This window comes from Canis aureus, chromosome 9 (genome assembly GCF_053574225.1).
Source record: "Canis aureus isolate CA01 chromosome 9, VMU_Caureus_v.1.0, whole genome shotgun sequence".
Classification (NCBI taxonomy): Eukaryota; Metazoa; Chordata; class Mammalia; order Carnivora; family Canidae; genus Canis; species Canis aureus.
Window position 1 is genome coordinate 14,497,528 of NC_135619.1, and position 26,246 is coordinate 14,523,773.

General features: G+C 34.2%; 2 protein-coding genes across 5 annotated transcripts in view; one reads left to right on the top strand and one right to left on the bottom strand.

Annotated features, from left to right (window-relative positions):
- Positions 1–10,984, bottom strand: part of LOC144321349 (uncharacterized) — a 38,680-nt gene extending 27,696 nt beyond the window's left edge. The window contains exon 1 of the mRNA XM_077910897.1: positions 10,600–10,984. The gene's annotated coding sequence lies outside the window, so the exon portion shown is untranslated. The remainder of the gene's footprint in view (positions 1–10,599) is intronic.
- The window catches only part of ARHGAP5 (Rho GTPase activating protein 5), a 78,836-nt gene that overhangs the window by 28,421 nt on the left and 24,169 nt on the right, over positions 1–26,246 (top strand). For 3 of the 4 annotated variants that reach the window (XM_077908959.1, XM_077908958.1, XM_077908956.1), the window contains exon 3: positions 12,023–12,170. In XM_077908959.1, coding sequence (XP_077765085.1) covers positions 12,023–12,170 — 148 coding nt within the window. The remainder of the gene's footprint in view (positions 1–12,022; positions 12,171–26,246) is intronic. The other variant, XM_077908960.1, reaches the window with a different exon arrangement.

The following is a 26,246-nucleotide window of genomic DNA, read 5'->3' on the forward strand; positions in this document are numbered from 1 at the left end:
ATTTTTAGTGTATATCATTTAACCTCTTGACAGTTATTTGATGGACTGTCAGGTTCATACCTGAGAGAAACACAATCTTGAAAGAATTTTAATTAAGGCTGAATAAAAATTGCATGCTAAAAAGCTTACTGTAGAAAGAACAACACTTGCAGATCAGATACAGATGGAGGGAGTTAGACTTTATTTAATAAGCAAGGTCATTTAACAGTCTCAAAGTACTTGAAAGTTTCATATTTTCTGTTTTTCACCTATTTTGGGAGAGATTTGGTTAGATTTGTCAGTTGACAGAATATCTGTTATATCCATTATTGTCTTACACTTTTTTGGGAGAGAGTGTTGGCCACTCTTGTAAAGGCAGTATATTCAGACGAATGAGAAGGAGGTTGCTTTCCCAGACTCCTCAATCAGAATCTTTTCCAGCCTGTTTACCTTGAGTTCGAGCCTATATCTATTCCTAACTAGTGAACTCTGGCCAGGAGAATAGCATTTATGGTACTGAATGTAGGTAGGCCTGAGACTTTATCCCTAGATCTCTGGGTGAAGTTGCCTTTCCCCCAAATTGAGTTCCTTTCTAAGGGATGAAAACCATAATGTCTGTTACAAGCAAGATTTATATATTCTTTATAATTAATCTTTATGGCCTGGTACATTATTTTGACTATTGTCAGTTGAAATCAGTATGAGTATGTGGCTTTTGTAGTTGTGATAAAAGAACTGTTTATGTGCCGGTGGGGGGAGGGAAGGTTAGTAATTACCATTTATTTTGACATAAGGAAATTGCCGCTTTATTCACCAAGCATCTTACTGAATGTCCGCTATGCCTGAGCTTTGTTTGAAGCTAAAGGATACAGGAATGATGGTTGTGGGTTCTGCTTTCAAGGAATTCAGTCTAATAAGTTTGATTTTATTGAAAATTAAAACATTTTCTATTTTCAACAGATTTAGCAAAACTTGTTCTTTCATATCTGTAATCTCATTTGGAAAGCATTTGGTGAGATGTCCTTAAGAAAGCATTTCACTTGCTTGCTTATTGGCTAATTGGCTAAATTGATCTCTGCCTTCCTGATTGATTAAGTTATATGGCGTTTCTAAGATTTCTCATAAAATTGGTGGCATTTCTGGTTTGGGTACATCAATTTATGGTATTATATAGGTGTGGATATATAAAATATTTCTGTTTATATTTTACTATTTCTTTGAATTTGTTCTGTGCTGTCCATTTGACCATGATTTAGTGCTTTTCAAATTCAGATTGAAATGTAACAAGATGAGCAGTCTTTAAAGTATATTTATTTTACTTCTGTGTTGTAATGAGGCTTAATTTAAATGTTTGTGTCATTGGTGCGCTAATTTCACTAACCTAAAAGCAAATGTAAATATCTTCAGTGTGGCTTTCTATTCAAGCTTTTTTCCTTTGCTTTCATAACAGCATATTGAATGTTTAGCAAAAACTGGCATAGCACAAATACTGAAATTACTCTTTTGTAGCACATTAATTATAATTGTTAGGATGTATTAATATATCAAGGAGTCACTTAACTCCTATAACAGATTATTCTTATTATAATTTCATATTAATGGACAATTGTTTGTATTCCAAGACTAATGGGTAATTTTATAGGGTTGTCAATTTTACGTACTGCAAAGTTTAGCATTCTATGAATTGTACCACTTAATCTTAGAATTATTGTTTCTATTATATAGTCTTATGATTTCTAACTCTGTAATGTTTTCTTGTCATCTTAGTTGATGTAAGAGTCCTCAATAGGGCTTAATCTATGTGAAAAGAGAAACCACAAAAGGACTGCTTCTTAAAAGTAGTAATTTTTGATGTTTCCAATTTTTAGAACAAAGTAAAAGTGTGTGACAAATATGATCTTGTAATTGTATCTAACTTTGTCCAGATGGAAGGTACACCTTGAATACTTTGTACAAGGTAATTGTTTTGAGGTTCAGGGGAAGTACTCTTAGCCTTTGCAAAATTGAGGAAAGGTTTGGGTATTTTCCCTGGAAAAATGCACATGCACAAAATTTTACTGGAGTTTTAAGGGTTTCATATACTTTTTAAAGCTGTGGACTTTGGTTTAAGAACCTCTGTTGATAATAAGGAAGAAAAAAGACACAGTGAAATTTTTTTTCTTTTTCTCTTGATCCTCTGGCAATCATTAGAATAACAGAAAGGACCTAACAGATTAGTTGTAAAGGGAACTAATCAGTGGTTTTAAGAATGAAGTGCTGGGTGTAATAGAAAACCCTTTTCCATGTGAAATACACTTAAAAACATCTATTTGGGGAAACTGGGAGGAAATTCACCCATTATTCATTTGAATAGGTAGATGCTTTTTAGGACCCTCTGCGGATGATTACATGTTTATTTTTTGATTGGTGAAATTGTTAGTGACATTAATAAAATACCTGTCAGATAATTTATGTTGAAATGTTTTATAGGAAGATGGCATCTTAGAGATGAATCAGTGCTAGGACCTGTTTGTCTGTTAGTATGTACAAGAACCCAGACCACATTTATTTACCCTCAGTTACTGTCTCTTTCACCTAGTGTTAGCCTAAAGGGTGTGAAAGAGCCTTCACAACATTCCTGATTTCCAGAGTTTGGACTCTCGGTCAGTACCTACAGCTTTTATAGACTTTTTTAGAAAAAGGATTAAGTAAACCCTCATGGAGTCCTGCTTGCCATTAAAGGCTTCTTATACAGATATAATTGTGTTCTCTGATGCAGTACTACTACTTCTCATCTAAAGTAATTGCTATTGCTTTATACTAGTTTTGTCACTTTGTAGTTTAGTAAGTTTTTTCTTATTTTGAGGGCAATTACAATTATTCCATCTTTGTGTACTCTACAGTAATGTTTCTCAGTCTTGAGTTACATATTGACCTTTTTCAAAGTTAAAATTCTTAGACATCCCAGAAATATATCTGTAGCTATCTTACAAACTTGAGTTCTTTGTCCTTGGTTTTTATTAGCCTAGCACAGTCATTTTCAACTGGGGTCAGTTTTGCCCTCCAGGGAACATCTGTCAATGTCTGGAAACATTTTTGGCTGTCACAACTGGGTAGGGAGTTACTACTGGTAGCTATTGGATAGAAGCCAGGGTTTCTGCTAAGCATCTTAACAGTTCATAGGGTAATCTCCTACAACAAAGCCCAAAATGTCAATAGTAGTGAAGTAACAGAATACTGTGTAACAGAATGTGGTCTTTAAAAAAAAAAGTCCTGTGTGAATCTAAAAGTCAGTCATACAAGGCATGTTTGTACCTGTTCATTATGAAAGGCAGGATTTTCCTCATAGGTCACAGAATTTACTTCCCTCTCATCATGATTGGATGAGAATATATTTTCAGGAAGGAACTACTATGGGCCAAAGCTACATGCTATTGCTGTTTATCTTACTTGGCTGATCTTTATTCTGCTCTAAAATATATTGCTTACGTTTCATTGTCACAGTCTTCAAAGTTGTCATAATTTCTTACTTGGATTATTGTGATGGTCTTTTTTAAAAATTGTAATTTTAATATAATTGTAGATTGGTGTGCTTTTGTAAAATAATGATCCCATACACTCTTTTTGCCCAGTTTCCCACAAATGTAACATCTTTCAAAACTATAGTACAATATCACAACCAGGGTATTGACATTAATATAATTCACAGATCTTACTTAGATTTCCCCACTTTTCCTTGTACGTGTGTGTGTGTGTGTAGTTTGGTGCAATTATTCACACGGGTAGGTTTTTTGTATTGACCGCTATAAGTTGCAAAAACAGTTCTTTGACCAACAGATCTCTTCTGTTGTCTTTTTATAATCACACCCTCCCTTCTTCTCACTCCCACTCATAACCCTTGGCAACCACTAATTTGTTTTCCATTTTGTCATTTTATAATTTTGCCAGTTCTAGAATATTATATAAATGAGATCATACTGTATGCAACTTTGAGATTGACTTTTTTTTCCATCATAATTTCCTTGAGATTCAGTCAAGTTGTTGCCATATATCATTAGTTTATCCCTTTGTTTGTGGAGTGATATTCTATGGTGTGGATATACCATAGTTATTTAACCTGTTGAAAGGCATCTGTTGTTTATAGTTTGGGGCTATTATGAACAAAGTAACTATGAACCATAAATTTTTATATAAATACAAGTTTTCATTTCTCTGTAGCGTTTTGAGAAACTGCCAAATTTCAGAGTGAGCATACCATTTTAGATTCCCACTAGGAATGTGTGATGAATTGTATCTCCATAGCTTCACTAGCATAGGTGGAGCGATAACTTAAGTTTCTGTGTCTTCTGTTCACCCTAGCTTCAGACTGTCCTTTATGTTGCTTTCTGAGGAATAGTACTAAAATAAAGTACCTCATCTCTCTCCCTGCAAAATATATTTTAAGCTCCGGTATAAAGTTCAGATTTCTTAAGGGAAAAACCCATTGGCAATGTGGCCCTTACCTACCTCTCTACCCGCATTATTCATTCCTGCACATTGCAGGTGTATTGAAATAGATGTAAAATAGATGCAAAATAGTAGCAGTGTCAGAGCTGTTGTGACAATTAAGATTATACACGTAACATTACCAAGTACCTAATATACAGTAAGCAGTAAATGCTGTTTCTATTGATTTCTGAGTGCTTATGCTGACATTTGGTAGGCACCCAAATGTTTAGATGAGTAAGTACAGACCAGATTCTTTCTAAATTCCTGAACTATCCCTGACTTCATCTCTTCCTTTTAAAGTCTGGATTTAAGCCTTGCACACAATTATTTTAACACTTAACCACATAATATTTTATATGTGCTGTTAACTAAATGACAGGTAGTGAGATATTTTTCTTCATAATACATTTTTCTTGAGAACATTAAACTTATTTCCACTTAATTTTGTATCCTGCACAGTACCTAGCATGATGCTACGTACACACAGTGCTCAGTTCTTACACACTATTGAAAATACATCACCCTATATCCAAATGAATTCACATAGAATTGGCTGTTTAATTCTTGTAATTTTATGATGTATAATCATCATTTTGCATAAATCCTGGTTTATTAGGTTTGGATGCTTAAGTTTAGGTACACCTACATAGTGACTCCCGTAGATACGAAGAATTTGATATAATGAATACTGAATTTGCATAAACTGGTAAATAAACCAACAAACAGTACTTTGTGTATTAATAGAAATCTTACATGGTAAAGTCTTTCTCTGGTTCCTGTTTGTAATTTTGTGTGCTTCTGTCAGTGTTTACTGAACATATATTTATCATGTGCTAGGTATTTTGCCAGTATAGGTACCAAAAAAAGGGAAAAGTAGACAGTTCTTATATAATATTTTGGAAGTCATACCAACAGGGTTTAGCAGTTGCTGTAGGGAGTAAGGGAAGAGGAAGAAAATCAAGATGAGTCCTAGATTTAAGATCTAAGCAACTGGGTAGAATTACTGAGATAGTGAAAACTAAGGGTGATTCAGACCAGAGAGAATCAAGACATCTATTTTGCACTTTTTATGTTGAGATCCCAGTGAAAATAAAACCTAAAAGTTATATGTATGAATCTGGTACTTAGAAAAAGAGATACATGATGTAAAGGGATTTTAAACTAGGGATTAGATAAATTTACCTAAGGGTGTAGAGTACAGAGAAAGAATGGAGGGCTCAGAACTGAGTTTGGGTAAATCAGGAAGGGTGGTATTGGCAGGTGAAACAAAAAGAAATCCTTTGAACCCAAGAGTAGTGAAATGAGAGCCAAGAGAGCAAGTGTTTAAGGAAGGGTAGTAGTCAGGAAAGAATGTTTCTGAGAGTTCAAGAAGGATGAAGAGCAACATTTCTTTTTTAATTTGATAGTGTGGAAGTATCTGATCTTGACAAGCATTTAAGTTGAATGGAAGAGAAAGCCCAAGGGAAGTAGGTTAAAGAGTGAATGGAATGTGAAAAGATAGTAGATGTAGATGGCATCTCCAAGAAGTTTTGCTGTGAAAGGGAGCAAGACACCTGAAACTAACATATAACACTGTATGTTGACTAACTGGAATTAAAAATTTAAACAGCCAAGAAAAAAAAAAAAGCAAGAATTGGGATAGTAGCTAGAGGTTAACATGGGATTAAAGGAGGATTTTCATGTTGTTTTTAAAGATGACGATATGTTCAGAAGAATGACCCAGGGGAGGGACAGATTAATGTTATAGGAGAAAAGGGATAGATCGTAGGGATAACTTTTTGTATAGTTCAAAGCATTTTGCCTCGTGAAGGCAATTCCAATTTAATATTGCTCTTTAAAAACAAAAAAAAAATCATTACTTTTCCTGTTTTTATTTTCAACTCTTAGGAGTCCCTCTTTTTAAATAACGTGTGTTTAGTTGGGTTTAGTTTTGTACCAAATCTGAGAATCTTCTTTAGTTGATCTTATTCCATTTATTTATATTTTATTTTTGTAAGTTTCAGTTTGCTTTTGTCTAATTCCCTATTTTTATTCCACTTCAAAAGGTAAAAAAAAAAAAAACTGTAAAAGAAAAATAAATGAAAAAACTATTAGTTTGCATGCTGCTTATTTTCGTCATTAAATTTATATTGAACCTCTATTTCAGTTTATCATTCTTCCCTCCCCCAATAATCCGTCATGATACTCTGTCATTCCTTAGCATAATCACGCAATCTTTTATTATTTTCCCTTTCTCTTTTGGGTATGTTGAGGTCTTTGGTTTTGGCCTATTATCAAATTATTTTTACATTTTGTTGCTTTAGCTATGAAATTTTAGATGTTATTTTGTTATATAGCCATACCACCATAACTTAGAATTAGTTCTATGGGTAAATATAAACAATGTTCATTCTTTCTTCCATAGCACAAGTTCTCTACATGTAAGCTAAAGAGCTTACATCTTTAAGATTTTTCAAAAGCAGTTTTTACTGTAATTTAAATATATTATTATATATTTGAAAACTTTAAAAATTTTTGTAGTTGCTTGTTACTGCACATCCAAATTGACATACTAACTAGGTAAAGAATTCTTGACAACTCTTTTCCTGTGACTATTCCTGTTGACGAGTCTTCTGACTTCCCAGTTTTCCTCAGAACTTTAAAGCTAGTCTGATATTTTCCTTCTGTTGTTGGTTCTTGATTTCTTCTGCCTGGATGCTTTTTAAGTTTCTTTGAAGCTTACTGAGTTGAATATGATATGTCTGTAACTTGATGGTTCAGTCTTGTTATCTTTTCTAGTACATGATGAGATCATTTAATAAACATATTGGCATTCATTATTTCAGAAGAGACCTCAAATCCCTTTGTACTTTGCTCTTTTTTTACAGGCAGTATTCCCTACTCCTTGGAGTATGTTGATGAACAAAGCAGATAAAAATCCTTGCCCTTGTGTGGAGCTTAAATTGTAGCAGGGGATACCAAATAATGATAACAGTAATAACAACAACACATAAGTAAAGAATGTAGCGTTGTAGATAGAAACAGTAGTAAAAAGGATTGGGAATGCTGGGCAACAGCTAGAAGGGCAGGGACTAGGATTACAGTTGTTTGAGTAGTCACTGTAGGCCTCATAGAAATCATGAAGGGGACCACCAGTATAAAAAAGCTCTCTAAGTCAGGAGGATACCTGGCATGTTAAAAAAACAAATAAGCTATGTGGCTGGAGGAAAGGAGTAAATGATGATGAAAGTAGAGAGAAATGAAGTTGGAATACAAAGAGGCAGAGTTCAAGGCATGCAGATTTTATATGGCCTTGTAGGCTGCTATTTTGGGAGCTGCTATCATTCTGGCTTCTTTATTGAGAATGGTCTGAGGAGATGGTGGTAGAACCTGGGGGATGGATTGAGCAGTTGATGTAATCTAGCTGTGTGAAATGATAGCTTTAAGAATTACATTCTATATCTGATACATTTGCTTTACAGTTGAAAGTAGAATGAGAGAAAAAGAGGGGGTCAAGGATAACTCCCAAGATTTTTTAGCCTGAGCTACTGAAAGGATGGAATTGTTAGCATCGGAAATGGATAAGGACACAGTTGGGGAATATTTTAAGGAAATCATCAGTAGTTTAGTTTTGTAGATGTTAAGAAAGAGATCTTTCTTAGGCATTCAAGTTAAGATGTTCAGTAGAATGTTTCACATGAGTTTAGAGTTCAGGAGAAAGAGCTAAGCTGCAAGTATTTGGGTTATCAGCAGATAGAGGACAATATGAAGAGAGTGGGTATAGATGTTGAGGGAAAAAAAGGTAGTCAGGGACTGAGGCCTGGGGTATTCCCATTACAAGGCTGGCTAAGAGCATCCAGGAGCGAGTACTAGTAAGGGGAGAGTGAGTGAGATAATAGAGGCGGTGTTCTCAAAGTCCAGTGAAGAAAGAAAGAGACTGCCGAAAGGTCAAGTAAAATGAAAGTTGGGAATTATTATTAATTCAAAACAGTCATTGGTGACCTTAATAAGAACAGATTTAGTGGAGTGATGAGGGTGGTAGAATAAATTGAATACATATAAGAAGAAATTGCAAACATCTAATATATGTATATATATAAATATGGCTTCTGCAGAGTTTGCAAAAGGGAATAGCATTATGGGGCAAATAGCCAAGGAGAGGACGATTGAGACTTTAAAAATGGAAGCAAAAGAGTATTTTTTTGGAATATGTCATAAGAATGATAGAGTAGGAAGGGGAATTCTGATGATCTTTTTCACTGTATTCTGATCTTTCAGTTATATTGAGTCTTTTACTACAGAGATTTTAATTTCTTTAATGAGTTTTTTTTCCTCCAGTTTCTTTACAGTTTGCTTCATGTTGTCTCCTTTCTTTGACCTTTTTTTTCCCCCCCTCTGAGAATCCCATCTTAGAGAAGATCAAATGTTCTTGTTTCCTGGATTGGCTCTTTGAAAGCCTCCTCAACTGCTTTTTGCAACTTTTTTTTCCCCCTCAGTTTGTTGCTTACAAAAGAAGCAGTTGAAGTATTATGTTTTTTTAAATGTTACTGATTACAGTATTTTTTGAGGATGTTAGATGCCCTCCCTTCTTGTGTTGCTGATGTAACTATGAAGTGGGAAGGCAGCTCTTTCTAGAAGAAAGCTATTTGTGTACCTTTTCCCAATCCTGTTTTCTTATACTAATGATAGTTTTTAATGTCTGCTGAACACTTAATTAATAACATTGTGTACATTATTTGTGAATTAGATGTTTATTTTACTGTGGATATTCATTTGTAGTATGAATCAAAAGTTGTGTTATTAGAAATCAGATGTTTTCCTGCTGGCATAATTATTTAATTGCGGGCTGCCATTTCTGACAATGGTTCTTCAAAACCTATGGAAATAAATTATCAAATAGCCATACTCCTCATCTTTTTCTTGGCTTTCTGAGAATTGATGGCATTTTATAACAGTTGTAATCATCTAGCCTTAGATAGTTTAGCTTACAAAATTCATTTTGAATTGATATAAATGTATAGCTATAGATCAGCAACTCTTAACTAAGGGATGTATATCAAAATTATGTAGAGTTTTTCAAAATTTACATATTTTAAAAGAACTCTCAGAATTCTGATGATTAAGAACTATCACTATTAGAAAAAGGAATTATACATTTTTATTCATCATAAAAGCTAATCCAAAACTTTCTCTGAATAGAATATTCTTTTATACCAGTGTTAGTTAGTAGAAAAATTAGTAAAATCACAGAACTTAAACGTTTTTTTTCCTCCTAATATATATGAATTATAACTTGAGCTGTCAAGGCAGTTCTTTGTTAGTAAATTATCCCTTTAGACATTGCCAGAAATTCTATGCTACAAGACACTTAGCCTTTCATTACTATAGATTACTAGCCCTGAATCTTGGTATAACCACAGAATTAAATAATTTGCCCTTGTAATTTTATAGACCTTGGGGGAATGTTCCCTGAGCATAAGCCAGATAATCTACCTTATTTTACTTTCTTGTCTTCACCTTCCCAATTTTAGTCAAGTATTCAGTTCTTTTTTTTTTTTTTTTTAAAGATTTATTTATTCATTCAGAGAGAGCAAGAGAGAAGCAGAGACACAGGCAGAGGGAGAAGCAGGCTCCACGCAGGACGCCCAATGTGGGACTCCATCCCGGGTCTCCAGGGTCACACCCTGGGCCGCAGGCGGTGCCAAACCGCTGAGCCACTTGGGCTGCCCCAAGTATTCAGTTCTTACTAAATAAAATTTACACTCCCATTATGTTCTTCTTTCCTATGATCCCAAGGATAAGGCTGGAATGTTTTCAGAGTCATCTGAGAGTTCAGATTGTTTCCTAAAAGGCAATATTAAAAAGAGGGTTTTCTTAAGAGTTAACTGGAACATTTAGGACCAACTAGCTTACTTTTCTCATAACCGTGTTCTTTTGGTAGCAAAGATCTTAATAGATCTTCTTATCACTTTATTCCTTTTGCTTCTGTCATAGGCCAGGCATTGCTGTTTTCATTAAGTGTGATCTTACTTATTGCTATATCATCTCTCTAAACAAAATACATCCATCTATGCCTCAGTTTTCAGTTTTCTAGTCAAATTTTGCAGCTGGTAGTTTGCAGGCTAGAAAGTACCTTACTGTTTCTGAGAAAGAGGACTTGGCTTACTATCCTACCTCAGTTTTGAAATTAGAGTTTCTTCATTTCCTCTTCCTTGCATATTGTTTTGTTTTGGTGGTGGTGGTGGTGGTAGTGCAAGGATTATTTAAGGAGTAAGGATCCACGCTACTTGGTGGGTTTAGGTCTTGAGCCAGATCGAACATTCCAATGCTTTGTTGGCAACATTCCAGACACCTAGTTATGTTACATGTGATCTGTACATACCAGGGTTGTATATAATCCATATCATTGAGATATAGTACATGAGGGTTTAGAAACTTGATTTCATGAGCTCTGGAAGTTTGCTAGATGGAGCAGCCTGAAATGGAGATGAAGAAAGGACTTAGTTAATTATTCAAGATAGCCAGAGACTTGGAAGAATACATTGGGTGATCCATCCAAAGGAGAGTCTCTTCCAGAAAGAATGGGAAGTTAAGATGAGTATTGCTTTAGGCATAGGAAACTCTCCCTGTGCACCTTCCCCATCCCCTGCCCTTTTCTGGTAAGAAATGATATGTTTTTATCCTGTTTACAATAAGTAAATAATGATATTATGACAAATTTGAATAAGTTTGTGATTTATCAGAAAATGTAGGTAAACTGAAAAGAGAAGAGCTGTCAATAAAAATGCTCTAACATCTTTGAATTTCTGAAAATTTACTCATCTTTCTATATTTTAGAAATTGTCAACTAGGGATGTATAATAGAATTATCTTTAGAAATGCCTACAGTATCCTACTCCAGAAAAATTGACTCAGAATCTTCTTAGCAGTTGAATTCTAGACAGTCCCTCCTTAGATTTTTGAGATGTTCACTCCCTAGCAAAGAACTCATTTTCTCCCAGTGCTAGATTGAGATTAAACTCTGAAAATTAGTATTTTATTCTGTTTTTACTCTTGTAAAAATGTATCCATTACTTATGAAAACTATCTTAACATTTAAGAAATAGAATCAGTAGATAGGAGGAAAATGGGAAAATAAGGGGCAGATGATGGGACTAAAATTCATGAAGTTACATAGTTCCATTGTATAATCAATAATTAATTAAAGCTATATTATGTTCTTATAAATAAATAGCTATACACAAAAATCTCACTTGGACCTGCCCCAAAGACCAAATAGAATTGGGAGGCTACACCTAAACTGAATTGAGCATTGATTACTTCCAGCATTTCCTTTGAGGTGGCATTGAAAAATGGCCTTTTCTAATTTCCCTACCTCTCCAGTTTCCTATTATTTTCCAAAGGGAACATTCTTTTTAGTCATTTTTTTTCTCTGTTCACTTTGTCTCTTTCCATTGCTCAAGTTGTTACTTCTAGCAGAATTTAACTGAGTCCCACATTGATGGTCATTTAGGTTGGATGTGTATTTACATTGCTGAATATCAGTGTTATTCTGAAGGAAATTTTAATAGTTTTAACTTGAATATTTTTTTTATAGCAGAAAAAGAAAACTAAGAACTTCAATCCACCAACACGTAGAAATTGGGAAAGTAATTACTTTGGAATGCCCCTCCAGGATCTGGTTACAGCTGAGAAGCCCATACCACTATTTGTTGAAAAATGTGTGGAATTTATTGAAGATACAGGTAGGACTGAAGTATCATTGCAAGAATTTTTTTTTTCATTGCAAGAAATTTAATTGAAAATTTCACTTTTGCCAAACCAACAGTTTGTGAAATGTTTCATGATTCATCAAAGCTAAGTTATGAAAGAGGTGTTAGGATTGATTATCTTGAATATTAACTCTAGACATAACTGACATTTGAAAAAGCTTTGTTGTTGGCCATTAATGTTTTTGTTGGGCTTCTCTTGAATAAATGGGTAAGTCGAATGCTAAAATGTTACTTACTTTATTCTGGAATTTAAAATAACTTGATTATTAAATTATGCTATTCAATTATGACTTTAAATATATAAATCTGAAAGTTTTCAGTGTTTTTTAAATCTAGCACTATTATTATTACCCATTTTACACATGACTTTTTGTTTTAAATTTCATAGCAAAAAAAATAAATTTCATAGCAATATTTATAAATGTATGAAAGGCTGCTTGTTTGAGATATTACTGTTTATTTAGCAGCACTATCTTGATGTGGTTTATATGGTTTGAGTTGTATTTTTAAGAGTGTACAGATATCCTCACTATTTTAAAAACCAGCCTGTGTTATGTTTACTTTGTCCAATGTAAACTATCATCTGAGGGCTGGACTAGTCAAAGTTAAGGAATAAAGGTAGAATTTTATCACTTTTGTCATGTTTATGTGCATTTTAAAACCTAAGTTAATCATGAAACCTCAGTAATTGAATGGACTACAAAATTTAATGGTTTGAAAATATGAACTAATTCCATCTTTATTTGTTCTTAATGATCTTCTTTGATAAGTAAGCATTGTTTAAAAGACAAAACTACAATATCCTATCTAAAATGTCAAACTAATTTTTACTTGGATATACACTTTAGCCTTTTAGTCTGATTATCGGCTAAGTTCTTTACATTTGGGGTTTTCTCCTTGGTGAGAAGTGCTGACTTTCTGTTTTAATAAAGGAGTGGAATATGGGGCAATAACTGTTATCCACTAGTATTGTATTTGAAATAGCCTATATCTTCTCCTTTCCGGAAGGTTAATAAATATTAATTTATAGAGCCTACATTTGGATATACCCTTTTATTCATTTGTTGTTTTCCTTCAACAAAGTGTATTTCAGCCAAATTTCTTATCTATATTTCTATCCATCTTTAGCATAGTAGAAATACAAAGGTTCCTTTTTTTTTTTGCAAAGGTTCTTAAAATACTTTCTGCTTTGAGCTTAAAGAATTCTCATTTGCTCTAGTAATATAATTTGGCTTTATGGATATGACTGAGAAATGAGGATATATTTTCTTTAGTAATTAGAAAATAAAATAATAGTATTTTGTACATGTATTTTTATAATTAAAAATTCCCATTTCTTGAGTATTTTCATGATAATTGAGTGATTTGGTACAAGGAAAATGAATGAATTCCAAGTGTAAGACAAAATGAAATTCTACCCCAATTCTTAGCATAATCTGAATTAATTCAATTAACTGACGGGTAATTTATATATTTAAGTGCTTTGTTAGAGGTATACTGAGGTACCATAAGACCACAAGAATAGTTATATAGATTAAAGCCCAGTTCTTTTGTGGTGGTGGTGGTGGTGGTAGTATATTGTTTGATTTTACTGATTAATGCTGATGAGTTTTAGCAGAAAATTCTCAGTTGCTCGAGTTCAATATCGAATTCTCAATATGCACTTGTAGCCTAACCATTTTCTTTTGAAGGTTCAACTTAACAATGTAAATATATATCAGATACTTTTTATTTAAAAGTTGTGTTTTACTGTTTGTAGTGGTATAAATGAGGAGTGCTTTTACTGTTATAATCAATCATAAAGAACCTTGAAGAAGCTATTATGGTAGTCTTAAAATTTCAACTTCATTGATGAAATTTACCAATTTTGATTGTTCAGTGAGTTTTGATAACTCTAGTCATTTAAGCACCACCACAATCAAGATAAAGAAAATTTTCATCACCCCAAAAAGCACCCAGTGTTTCATCAATAGGTAATGATAGCTAGCTGTTGGGGTTTTTGTAGATGCTCTTTATCAGGTTGAGAAGTTCCCTTCTATTCTTGTTCCTTATATCCAAAATGGATGTTGATTTTTGTCATGTGATTTTTCTTTATCTGTTGAGGTTGATCATATGGTTCCTTTTTAAAGTCTGTTTATATAGTAAAATATTTATTGATATTCAGGTGTTAAACTAAACTTGCATCTCTGGGATAAACACTGCTTGGTCATAATGTTTTCTTTTTTTATATATTGCTGGATTCATTTTGCTGAAATGTTAAGAATTTCTGATTCCTGAGGGATATTGGTCTGTAGTTTTCTTTAACTTGCAGTGTCTTTGGCTAGTTTTGGTATCAGAGTAAAACTGGCATCACAGACTTGAGTCTATTTTCTAAAAAGTTTGTACAAAATTGGTAATATTTCTTAAATTTTGGTATAAATCACCATGAAACCGTTTGGACCTGGAATTTTATTTGTGAGGAGGTTTTTTAACTATTGTCTAAAATTTTAAAGTAGATACAGGGCTATATAGATTTTTGATTTCTTAATTAAGCATAGGGGTTTTTTGTCTTTCAAAGTTTGCCCATTCCATCCAAGGTGGCATAAGATTGTTTATAGAATTCCTTATAATGGGCAGCCCAGGTGGCTCAGCGATTTAGCGCCGCCTTCAGCCCAAGGCGTGATCCTGGAGACCCGGGATTGAGTTCTGCATCCGGCTTCCTGCATGGAGCCTGCTTCTCTCTCTGCCTGTGTCTCTGCCTCTTTAAAATCTTAAAAAAAAATTCCTTATCAGAGGTTTAATGCCGGTAGCATCTCTGTAGTGGTGTATTCTCTTTTGATTTTATATTACTAATTTGTGTCTTTTCTTCCCCTCTCATTAGAAATGTATCAATATTATCAGTCTTTTCAAAGAACCAACTTTTGGTTTTATTGGTTTGTTTTTCCTCCTGTCTTTTGTCTATTTTTAATTCAGTGAATTCTACTTTTAATTCTCTTTTCTGCTTTCATTTGTATCTTATTTCACCCAGCATTTTACTAACTCCATCTATGTGTTGCAGATGGCAAGATTTCCTTCTTTTTTATGGCTGAATAATATTCCATTGCATATATATGCCACTTCTTTATGAATTCATCTGTCAGTGAACATTTGGGCTGCTTCCATAATTTACCTTTTGTAAATAATGCTGCAGTAAACATTAGGTCGTGTGTATATCCCTTTGAATTTGTGTTTTTGTGTTTTTTAAGGTACCCAGTAGTACAATAGGGGATTGTAGGATACTTCTATTTTTAACTTTTTGAGGAATCTCCATACTGTTCCACATTCCCATCAACAGTGCACACGAGTTCTATTTTCTCCACATCCTCACAAACACTTGTTTCATGTGTTTTTGATTTTAGCCATTCAGACAGGTATGAGGGAATACCTAATTATAGTTCTGATTTGCATTTCCCTGATGATAAGTGAAGATGAGCATCTTTTCATGTATCTAGCCATTTGTACGTCGTCTTTGGAGAAATGTCTGTTCATGTTTTGCACCCATTTTTTATTGGATTATTTGGGTTTTTTTGGATGTTGGGTTGTATAAATTCTTTATATATTTTACATACTAACCCTTTATCAGATATGTCATTTGCAAATATCTTCTCCCATTCTATAGGTTGCCTTTCAGTGCAAAAGTCCCACTAGTTTATTTTTGCATTTATTTTCCTTGCCTCAGGAAACATCTAGAAAAATGTTGTGACAGCTGAGGTCAGAGACATTATTGCCTGTGCTCCTTTCTAGAATTTTTGTGACTTCATGTCTCACATTTAGGTTTTTAATCCATTTTGAGTTTATTTTTGTGTATGGTATAAGAAAGTGGTCCAGTTTCATTCTTTTGCATGTAGCTGATGAGTTTTCCCAGCACCATTTCAAGAGACTGTTTTTCCCATTGGATATTCTTTCCTGCTTTGTTGAAGATTAATTGACCATATGATTGTGGATTTATTTCTTGATATTCTGTTCTGTTCCTTTGACCTATAATTCTCAGTATGTATTAAAAATCATAATACATGTTTATAATTTTTGCTTTAAACAGATATTTATCAGGACACCTGAGTGGCTCAGCAGTGAACGCTCTGCCTTCGGCCCAGGGCGTGATGCTGGGGTCCTGGAATCAAGTCCCACATCGGGCTCCCTGTGTGGAGCCTGCCTGTCTCTGCCTATGTCTTTGCCTCTCTCTCTGTGTGTCTCTCATGAATGAATAAATAAAATCTGTTAAAAAAAAATAGATATTTATCGTTGTTTTTGAAAGATATTTTCTTTCAAAAGGAAGATATATAAATCTTTTTTATAACAGCTTTACTAAAATGTAATTCACATATTCTGCAATTCATTCATTTAAAATGTACAATCCAGTGGTAAATTTTAGTATTTTCACAGAGTTGTGCAGCCATCACTGCAACCTATTTTAGAGCATTTTCCTAAAATGGACCCCCATGCCCATTAAGCTGTCACTTCCTGTTACCCATACCCACCCACCTTTTAACTTTCTACTGGCTTCTTTAACCTAACATTTTCAAAGCTCATTCATTTTATAGCATCTATCAGTACTTCAGTTTTATTGCTGAATAATTTTCCATTAGTGAACCTTTGGGTTGTTTATACTTTTTGCCTATTGTGACTGTTGCTTCTGTGAACATTCTTCTATCATTTTTTTGTGTAGACATGTGTTTCATTTGAGTATGTACCTAGAAGTGGATTTGATAGATGATATGGAAACTACCAGACTGTCTTCTGAAGTAGTTGTACCATTTTACATTCCCACCAGCAGTATATGAATTCTAGTTTCTTCATATCTTGCTAATACTTATTTTTCTCTTTTTTTGACTGTAACTACTCTAGTAGATGTGAAGTGATAAATCATAGGATTTTGATTGCATTTCCCTGATGAAGATGATGTTATGTATGTTTTTTCAAGTGTTTGTTTGCTATTTGTATATCTGCTTTCGAGAAATATCTATTTAGATCTTTTGTTCATTTTTTTTTAAAGATTTATTTATTTTAGAGACACAAAGCAATAGTGGGCGGAGAGGCAGAGGGACAGGAAGAGAGGATCCTCAAGCAGACTTCTCACTGAGCATAGAACTCACATGGGGCTCAATTCCAGGACCCTGATGAGATAATGACCTGAGCTAAAGTCAGATGCTTAACTAACTGAGCCACACTGGTGCCCCTGCCCATTTTTAGTTGTTTATCTTACTTTACTGTTAAGCTGAATACAAGTTGTATGTAAGTATGATTTGCAAAAAAAAATTTCTCAAAAAACATTCCTTGATGGTATCTTTTGAAGCACAAAAATTGGGTATTTTGATATCTCTCCAGTATTTTAAGATTTTTTTCACTGTGTTCATAGTATCGTGTTTAAGAAAGTTTTGCCCAATCCAAGGTCACAAAGATTTGTTCCTATATATTCTTCTAAGAATTTTAATGATACTAGTGCTTTACATTTAGATCTGTGATCCATTTTATTTTTTGTGTATGGTGCAAGAGAAGGTTACAGCTAGATTCTTTTGCATGTAGATCTCCATTGTCTAAGCACCATTTATTGGATTTTTTTGACATTCTTTCGAAAAATTGACCATAGATGTGAATATTTCTTGGCTTCCACTTACAGTTTAGTGATTTATATGGTTATCCACATATGCTGGTACCTTTCAATTTTCATTACGTAACTTTGTAGTAAGTATTAAAATCAAATACTGAGTTTTCCCAGTTTGTTCTTCTGGGTATAGTTATAAGCTGTTGGGTTTTTTTTTTCTTCAAAAAAAAAAAAAAAAAACCCTTTTTTTAAGATTTAATTTTTCACGAGAGACACAAAGACAGAGGCAGAGACATAGGCAGAGAGAGAAGCAGGCTCCCCATAGGGACCCCAGGATCATGACCTCCCCACAGGAACCCCAGGATCATGAGCCAAAAGGCAGATGCTAACCACTGAGCCACCCAGGCATCCCATCTTTTTCTTCACATTTTTATTTAAATTCCAGTTAGCTAACCTATAATGTAATATTGGTTTCAGGAGCAGAATTCAGTGATTCATCACTTAAATATAACACCCAGTGGTCATCCTAACAGGTGCCCTCCTGAATACCCATCACCCATTTAGCGCATCCCCCACCCACACCCCTCTATCAATCCACAGTTTGTTCTCTGTCATTGAAAGTCTCATGGTTTGTTTCCTTCTCTCTCCTTTTTTCCCCTTCTCATATGTTCATCTGTTTTGTTTCTTAAATTCCACATGAGTGAAATCATGTTGTATGTCTTTCTATGACTTATTTTGCTTAACATAATACACTCTAGCTCCATCTCTCTCTCGTGTGTGCATGTGTGTGCACACACACACACCTTTATCTGTTCATCAGTCAGTGGACATTTGGGTTCTTTCCATAGTTTGGCTACTGTGGATAATGCTGGTAAACATTGGGGTGCATGTACCCCTTCAAATTTATATTTTGTATCCTTTGGGTAAATATCTAGTTGTGTAATTAATAGATTGTAGGGTAGTTCTATTTTTAACTTTCTGAAGAACCTCCATACTATTTTCCAGAGTAGCTGCACGGGTTTGTATTCCCACCAACAGTGTAAGAGTGTTGCCATTTCTCCACATCCTTGCCAACATATGTTGTTTCCTGTATTACTAATTTTAGCTATCTGACAGGTGTGAAGTGGCATCTCATCATGGTTTCAATTTGTATTTCCCTGATGATAAGTGATGTTGAGCATCTTTTCATGTGCCTTTTAGCATCTGGATGTCTTTTTTGGAGAAATGTCTGTTCACATCTTCTGGCCATTTCTTAACTGGATTATTTTTTGGGTGTTTGGTTTGATAAATTCCTTATGTATTTTGGATACTAACCGTCTATCAGATATGTCATTCACATATATCTTCTCCCATTGCATAGGCTGCCTTTAAGTTTTGTGGATTATTTCCTTTGCAGAAGCTTTTTATCTTGATGAAGTCCCAGTAGTTCTCACTTTTGCTTTTGTTTCCCTTGCTGCCGGTGACATGTCTAATAAGTTGCTATTGCTGAGGTCAGAGAGGTTGTTACCATGTTCTCCTCTAGGATTTTGATGGTTTCCTGTCTCACAATTAGGTCTTTCATCCATTTTGATTTTGGGGGGGGGGTGTATGATATATAAGAAAGTGGTTGGTTTCATTCTTCTGCATGTTGCTGTCCAGTTTCCTAACACCATTTGATGAAGAAGAGACTGTTTTCTATTGGATATTCTTTCCTGCTTTGTCAAAGATTAATTGACCATATAATTGTGGGTCCATTTGTGGCTCTTCTGTTCCATTGATCTATGTGTCTGTTCTTTTGCTGGTATCATACTGTCTTGATGACTGCAGCTTTGTAATATAGCTTGAAGTCTGTAATGGCAATGCCTCCTGCTTTGCTTTGTCCTTTAAGGATAGCTTTGGCTATTTGGCATCTTTTGTGACTCCATACACATTTTAGGATTGTTTGTTCTAGCTCTGTGAGAAATGGTGTTGGTGTTTTCATAGAGATTGTATTAAATGTATGATTGCTTGTAGTAGTATAGACATTTTAACAATGTTTGCTCTTTCTAGTCCAGGAGTGTGGAATTTTTTCCTTTTTTTTTTTGTTTGTCTTGGGTTTTTTTTTTTTTTTTTTTTGCATTCTTTTCAATAAAGGTTCTGTAGTTTTCAGAGTATAGGTCTTGTACCTCTTTGGTTATGCTTATTGCTAGGTATGTTACGGATTTTGGTGCAGTTGTAAAATTGGATTGATTTCTTTTTTTCTGCTTTTTTCTTCACTCAGCTTTTTAAAGACCATTCATTGTCTTTTTCACAATATCTAACAAGCAGTCTATTACTCTTTTCTGTGTTCTCTGTATGTGATCTCCTTTCACCCTCACTTCCTAGATGCTTTTTAGGTTATTCTGTTTTTAACAGATGTATTTAAAATGTTCCTTAATGTGTGCTTAAAAAAAAAAAAAAAACTTGTGCTTGAGGTTTCTGGAGCTTCTTGGATCTTTTTGGTTTATAGTTTTCAAATTTGAAATTTGGGGCCATTATTTTTTGAAATGTCTTTTTTCCCCCTCAGTCCTCATACTTCTGCTTCTGGACTGTTAGACATCTTGAAATTGTCCCACAGCGCACTAAGGTTGTTTGTTTTGTTAATAAGCTTTTTTCTTCGGTGTTTCATTTAGGTAAAACTGTATATCTATTGCCTTTCTTCTAGTTCACCATTTTTTTTTCTATATGGTCCAGAAGTTCCATTTAAGTCTCTTTTTCCTGTGTGTTATTTTTCTACCCATCATGTTGGTATTTTTTCCTTTGTATCAGTGAATATACTTAAAAGAATTTATAATAGCTGTTCTAAAGGCCTTTTTTATTATTCTGCCGTATTTCATTTCTGGAGCTATTACTGTTTCTGGATCTGTTTTTCTCCTAATTGTGACTAACTTTTCTGCTTCTTTAGTGGTTTTGATTTGATGTCAGACATTTTGAATTTTACATTATTAGGTGGTGCGTTTTCCAGTGTTCATTAAAGAATGTTCAGTTTGTTTTGTCATGTGTTAAGTATTTGTGAATCACTTGATACTTCCTAGGCTTGTATGTAAGTTTGTTTTGGTGGATCCAGACCAGCTTTTATACTGTTGTTTATATAGATCAACAATAAAATAAGGACTTGACCCTGTATATTAAAAGATCTTTTGAGAATAGAATATTAACTATTCTCTGCCCTGGCTTCAGGAACTTTTCTGAACATCTTTGAGGCTCTTTCTTTGGTAACTCTCCTCTTTTTTGGTATTTTGCCCCACAGATTTTGGCCTTCCCATCCTTTTCCTGTCTTCCATCTTGTCAACTCTGGTAGAACATTGTGCTCTGTTGTGATTCCACCTCTCTGCACTACTATCTAAAAACTTCAGTGCACTGAATTTGGTCATTCAGACAGTTTAACTTATTTGCTGCTTTTGTCCCATAGGTCACTGTTGCTCTTTCTCACTCCTCCAAATGAATAAATAAATTCTTTTAAAAAAAAAATGCTCCTCCTATTGCTGGTAGGGCAACTTTATGTATACCATTAATGAAAACTGAAAATGTACTGAAATTGTAGTAAAAAAGCAGAAATGACATTTTGATAATGGATTCATATTATGTACTTGTTAAATTTTCAGATGCCTGTGGGTTATCATTTAAAAGCCCAAAGACTCCACTGAATGTATGCCTGTGGATCTTTGGAAATGGTTTTACTCTTTAAGATTTTGGTAATTGTCATTGTGTAGATATTAATGTAAGGTATGTGTTGATGAAATTCAAGGTGAACATATGAAGTGAGAAGAAAAGTTCAGAAGTGCAAATAGGCTATACAAAAGAGTAGGCTCTAAAACACCAGAAAGAAAAATTTTAATAAGGAAGCATCATTATCAGCATTGAATATAAAGAAGTCAGGTGACTTAGTATGATACTTTTTTTTTTTAAGATTGTATTTGTTTACTCATGAGAGACACAGAGAAAAAGAGACATAGGTTGAGAGATAAGCAGGCTCCCCAGAGGGAGCCCAGTGCACTATTCTATCCCAGGACTCCGGGATCACAACCTAAGCCAAAGGCAGATGCTCAATCTCCGAGTCACCCAGGTGCCCCATAGGGTGATACTTTTTTTTTTTTTTTTTTAAGATTTTATTTATTTATTCATGAGAGACACAGAGAGAGAGAGAGGCAGAGACGCAGGTAGAGGGAGAAGCAGGCTCCATGCAGGGAGCCCAATGCGGGACTCGATCCTGGGTCTCCAGGATCACACCCCAGGCTGCAGGCGGCTGCGCCACTGGGGCTGCCCAGAGTGATACTTTTTAAAAACATTTTTGTTGAGGGACTCCTGGGTGGCTCAGCAGTTGAGCGTGATCCTGGAGTTCTGGGATCAAGTCCCACATCAGGCTCCCTGCATGGAACCTGCTTCTCCCTTTGCCAGTGTCTCTGACTCTCTCTCTGTGTTTCTCTGATGAATAAATAAAAAATAAAATCTTCAAAAAAATTTTGTTGTTGTTGAGATAAAATTCATATGACATAAAAAGAGCCATGTAAAAATCTGCAGTTCAGTAACATGTCGTGCATGTACAGTGTTATGCAACCACCACCTCATCTAAATCCAGAGATTTTTATCATCCTAAAGGAAACTATAACCATTTAGTAAGTTATTCCTTTCCCTATTCCTCCCTTGGCCCAAGACTCTGGCAACCACCAATCTGCTTTTTGTCTGCTTGGATTTACTTATCCTGAATATTTCATGTATCTGGAATCCTACAATATGTAACCTTTTGTCTGGCATCTGTCACTTTGAGTAGTGTTCATCTATGTTGTAGCATGTGTCATTATGAGGATATACCACATTTTATTTACTCACTGATAAGTTGGCAGACATTTAGTTGTTTCCACCTTCTGGCAGTTGTAAACACTGCTGCTTGTGAACATTCATATACAAACATTTGTTTGAGTACCTGTTTTCAGTTCTTTTGGGTACATAATCCAGGAGTTGAATGCTGAATCATGTGGTAATTCTATGTTTATCTTTTTGTGGAGCTTTCAAACTATTTTCTACAGTGGATTCACCATTTTACATTTACACCAGTAACATACAAGAGTTCAAATTTGTCTACATCGTTGGCAAATTGGAAGAGCAAAATAAGATCAGCAGTAGCAAGAGGCACATTAACAATAAAGCAGGAAATTGAAAAACTTATTGTAAAAGGTAGGAAAAAATTTGCAAAGACTCTAACCTAGGAATACCTTAAATATATTCTGAAGATAGCATACTTACAAAACAAAAAATTTTCATTAAAATACCACTCTAAAGGAGGAAACGCTTAAAAGTCTTCTGTGAGTCAGGAAAACATGGCAGACTTAGCCTTAGTTGTGCTTTTGTTTAGCCAAGAAGATTCTCTAAATATTGATCTAAAAGTTGTATTTTATTACAACACACCAGTGATGCATGAAAATATTGAGGTAAAGTGGGCGAAATCTTTTTTTTTCTTAATATTTATTTGGTGACAGCGCACAGCACCTGCGTGAGTGGGGGCGAGGGCGAGGGCGAATTTTATCTCCCTGCGTGAGAGGGAGAAGTAGGGCAAGATCTCCAGCCGACTCCCCACTGAGTGCTGGTAGGGCAACTTTATGTATACCATTAATGAAAACTGAAAATGTACTGAAATTGTAGTTAAAAAAAGCAGAAATGACATTTTGATAATGGATTCATATTATGTACTTGTTAACATCTTCAGATGTCTGTGGGTTATCATATAAAAGGCCAAAGACTCTGTGAGCCCTGTGATGTGGAGATCAATCTCAGGATCCTGAAATGAAATCAAGAGTCAGACACTTAGCCGATTGAACCACCCAAGCACACCAGATCAATTTTTTTTATCTTTACTCTCTTACATACCTCCTCAACTCCCACAATGTTATTCACTTGTCAGAACTTCAACTTTGGTTAGACTAACCCCCTGCCTACTCTGTCTTGGATGAGAAAGTAGATCATGGCTGTGGAAAAACATAATCCATGTGTTTTACTTTAAGTGTAAGACTGCACATCCGAAGAAATCCTACAATTTCTTAGTTGGTTTGTTCTAAAGGATTATTCCTTTCTTAAATTACCATTTGTTCTTTATATTTTGGAACATGTTTAAATCTTTATTAATGTAGAGGGATAGTATGGTTAAGCAGTTGTATACTTTTTACCTAGATTCACCATTTCTTACTTCTGTCAAATTTCTTCCCTTTTTTGTGTGTGAAATCATTTGAGTAAGTAATGAGACATTATCACATTCAACTTTAAGTCTTTTAGTATGTATCTCCCAAGAACTAGGACATTTTCCCCACATAACCACAATATAAATACCATCTTCAGAAAATTTAACATTGATAAAACCCTATTATCTAATCTGCCTATATTCAGATTTCCTCTATTGTCCCAATAATATCATCCTAAGATGATATTTTTTCTTTCAGTTCAGATCCAGTCAAGAAATTCCCTAGCCTTGGGTGTGTGTTTACGTGACACATTTTTTTTTGAAGATTTTAAGCCAGTTTTTTTTTTTTTTTTTTTTTTACAGATTCTTCTTGAATTTTGTTTAACTACCTGGTCAGACTCAAGTTAAAACATCTTTGGCTACATAGGGCTGATGTATCCTTCTTAATACATCACGCTAGGAGACCCATGATGTTAGTTTCTAAAGGACTTTTTATGTTGCTTTTGAAATTCTAGCTTTTAATAACCTTAACAGGGCACCTGGGTGGCTCAGCAGTTAAGCATCTGCCTTCAGCTCAGGTCATGATCTCAGGGTCCTGGAATTGAGCCCCATGTCAGGCTGTCCTTCTCCTTCTGTGCTCCCCCTCTCTCAAATAAATAAAGTCTTAAGAAGAAAATAACCTTAACTGTCAAAGAAATGCTAAAACTTGGTATCATTGACATATTATTTTAATGATTCAAGTGTGACCTGTTTTATTTTTGATCTAGCAAAGAGGAACTTTAATCTCAGAAAGAATCTCTTTAGTTTCAGTATGTTGTGTCTAGCAAAAATTCCTTGAGGTTTTCTGGTATATTACTATACTTTTTATGATTTCTGGCTCTGAAATATTTTTATCTGTTAACAGGAACATTGTCTTCTTGAAGTAGCTAGTCACTGGGTCTTAAGTAATGTTTTTTTGTTGTTATCGTTTGTTTTTACATCATTGCCATTAGACGATGATCTTCATGAGAGTAGGGACCCTGTGTCCCAAAAATCATGGTTGTGGCACATATAATTAAATCCTTACTTAAATAAATATTGAAACTTCATAATAATGAGTATTTGTTCTTGTGACATGAGTTATACGTGATAACAATTAGCATTCATTGTTTTTTTGTACAAATACAAAGAATGCATGATAATTGCAAAAGATGAGATGAAGACATTTGTGTTACACTGAGACTTGTAATAACAAATTCAGCAACTGAATAATTTGCACTGTGCTAAGCCCCATTAAGTTATAATATCAAGAAACACAAGTTTTGCATTGTAGTACTACTAGATGATGGTGATACACAATGTTTAAGATGTTCTCTGGTTTTTCTATGGAGAGAGATTATTCTTATGTGAAAGTTATTTTTTAGTTAAATTGAAACTGTCATTTTTGTGGTTGACAACCAGGTGTATATACATAGATCTTTTATTTAATGATGAAATTCCTGAAGGAAAAATAAATGTGCAAGTCTGAAGAGACCCTAGCCCTTCTTCTATTCCTCAGGTGAAATAATGTACTTTGCTAAAATAATTTAGCTTTTTTACCGAATATTTGCTTTTTGCATAATTTTAGTATGCTAAAAAATAACTTGTAAATTCATTTAATTTTTACACCTGTATGAGTTGTATGTACAATTACTATATTTTACAGAAGTAGAAACAGGCTCAGAGAAATTAAGTAGACATCTAAGATCACACAGTTAGTTGGATTCTAACTCCACTTATTACAGGTGACATTTGATAATCAGAGTTGATTTGTTGTTGTTATTTAGGAAAGGAATTACCTCTTTCATGATAGCAAAAAGAAAAGTGCAGATAAGTCCATAAGAGATGTGATTTTATGATCAAGAGTTAAGGTTTTCTTTTGTATATATTTTTACCACATATAATAACCTTTAAACATGCATAGCTTTTTCAAAAGGGGATTATCAAATATGGTTTTGTAATAATTTTAGTACATGAGCAACATCATTCCATGCAATAAGATAGTTGTCTTTGGAATTAGATTTTATGACTGACTTATCATATTCTAACATCTCGATAATCCTAGTTTATTCACTTATTCTGTATTTCTAGACGTAAGTCTCCAGACATTCAATATTGGCAATTAATAACCTTTTATATATACATTTTTATATGCTTGTTTTTTTTTTCATAAAAATGTTTAAACATGAATTTTCTGTACCCAACCCAAAATGGTAGAAAGTATGCACCATAAAACAGGCATATGCTGAATATGACAAACTAATTACCCTAACTTGTTCATTGTATGACCTTGAGAAAGGCA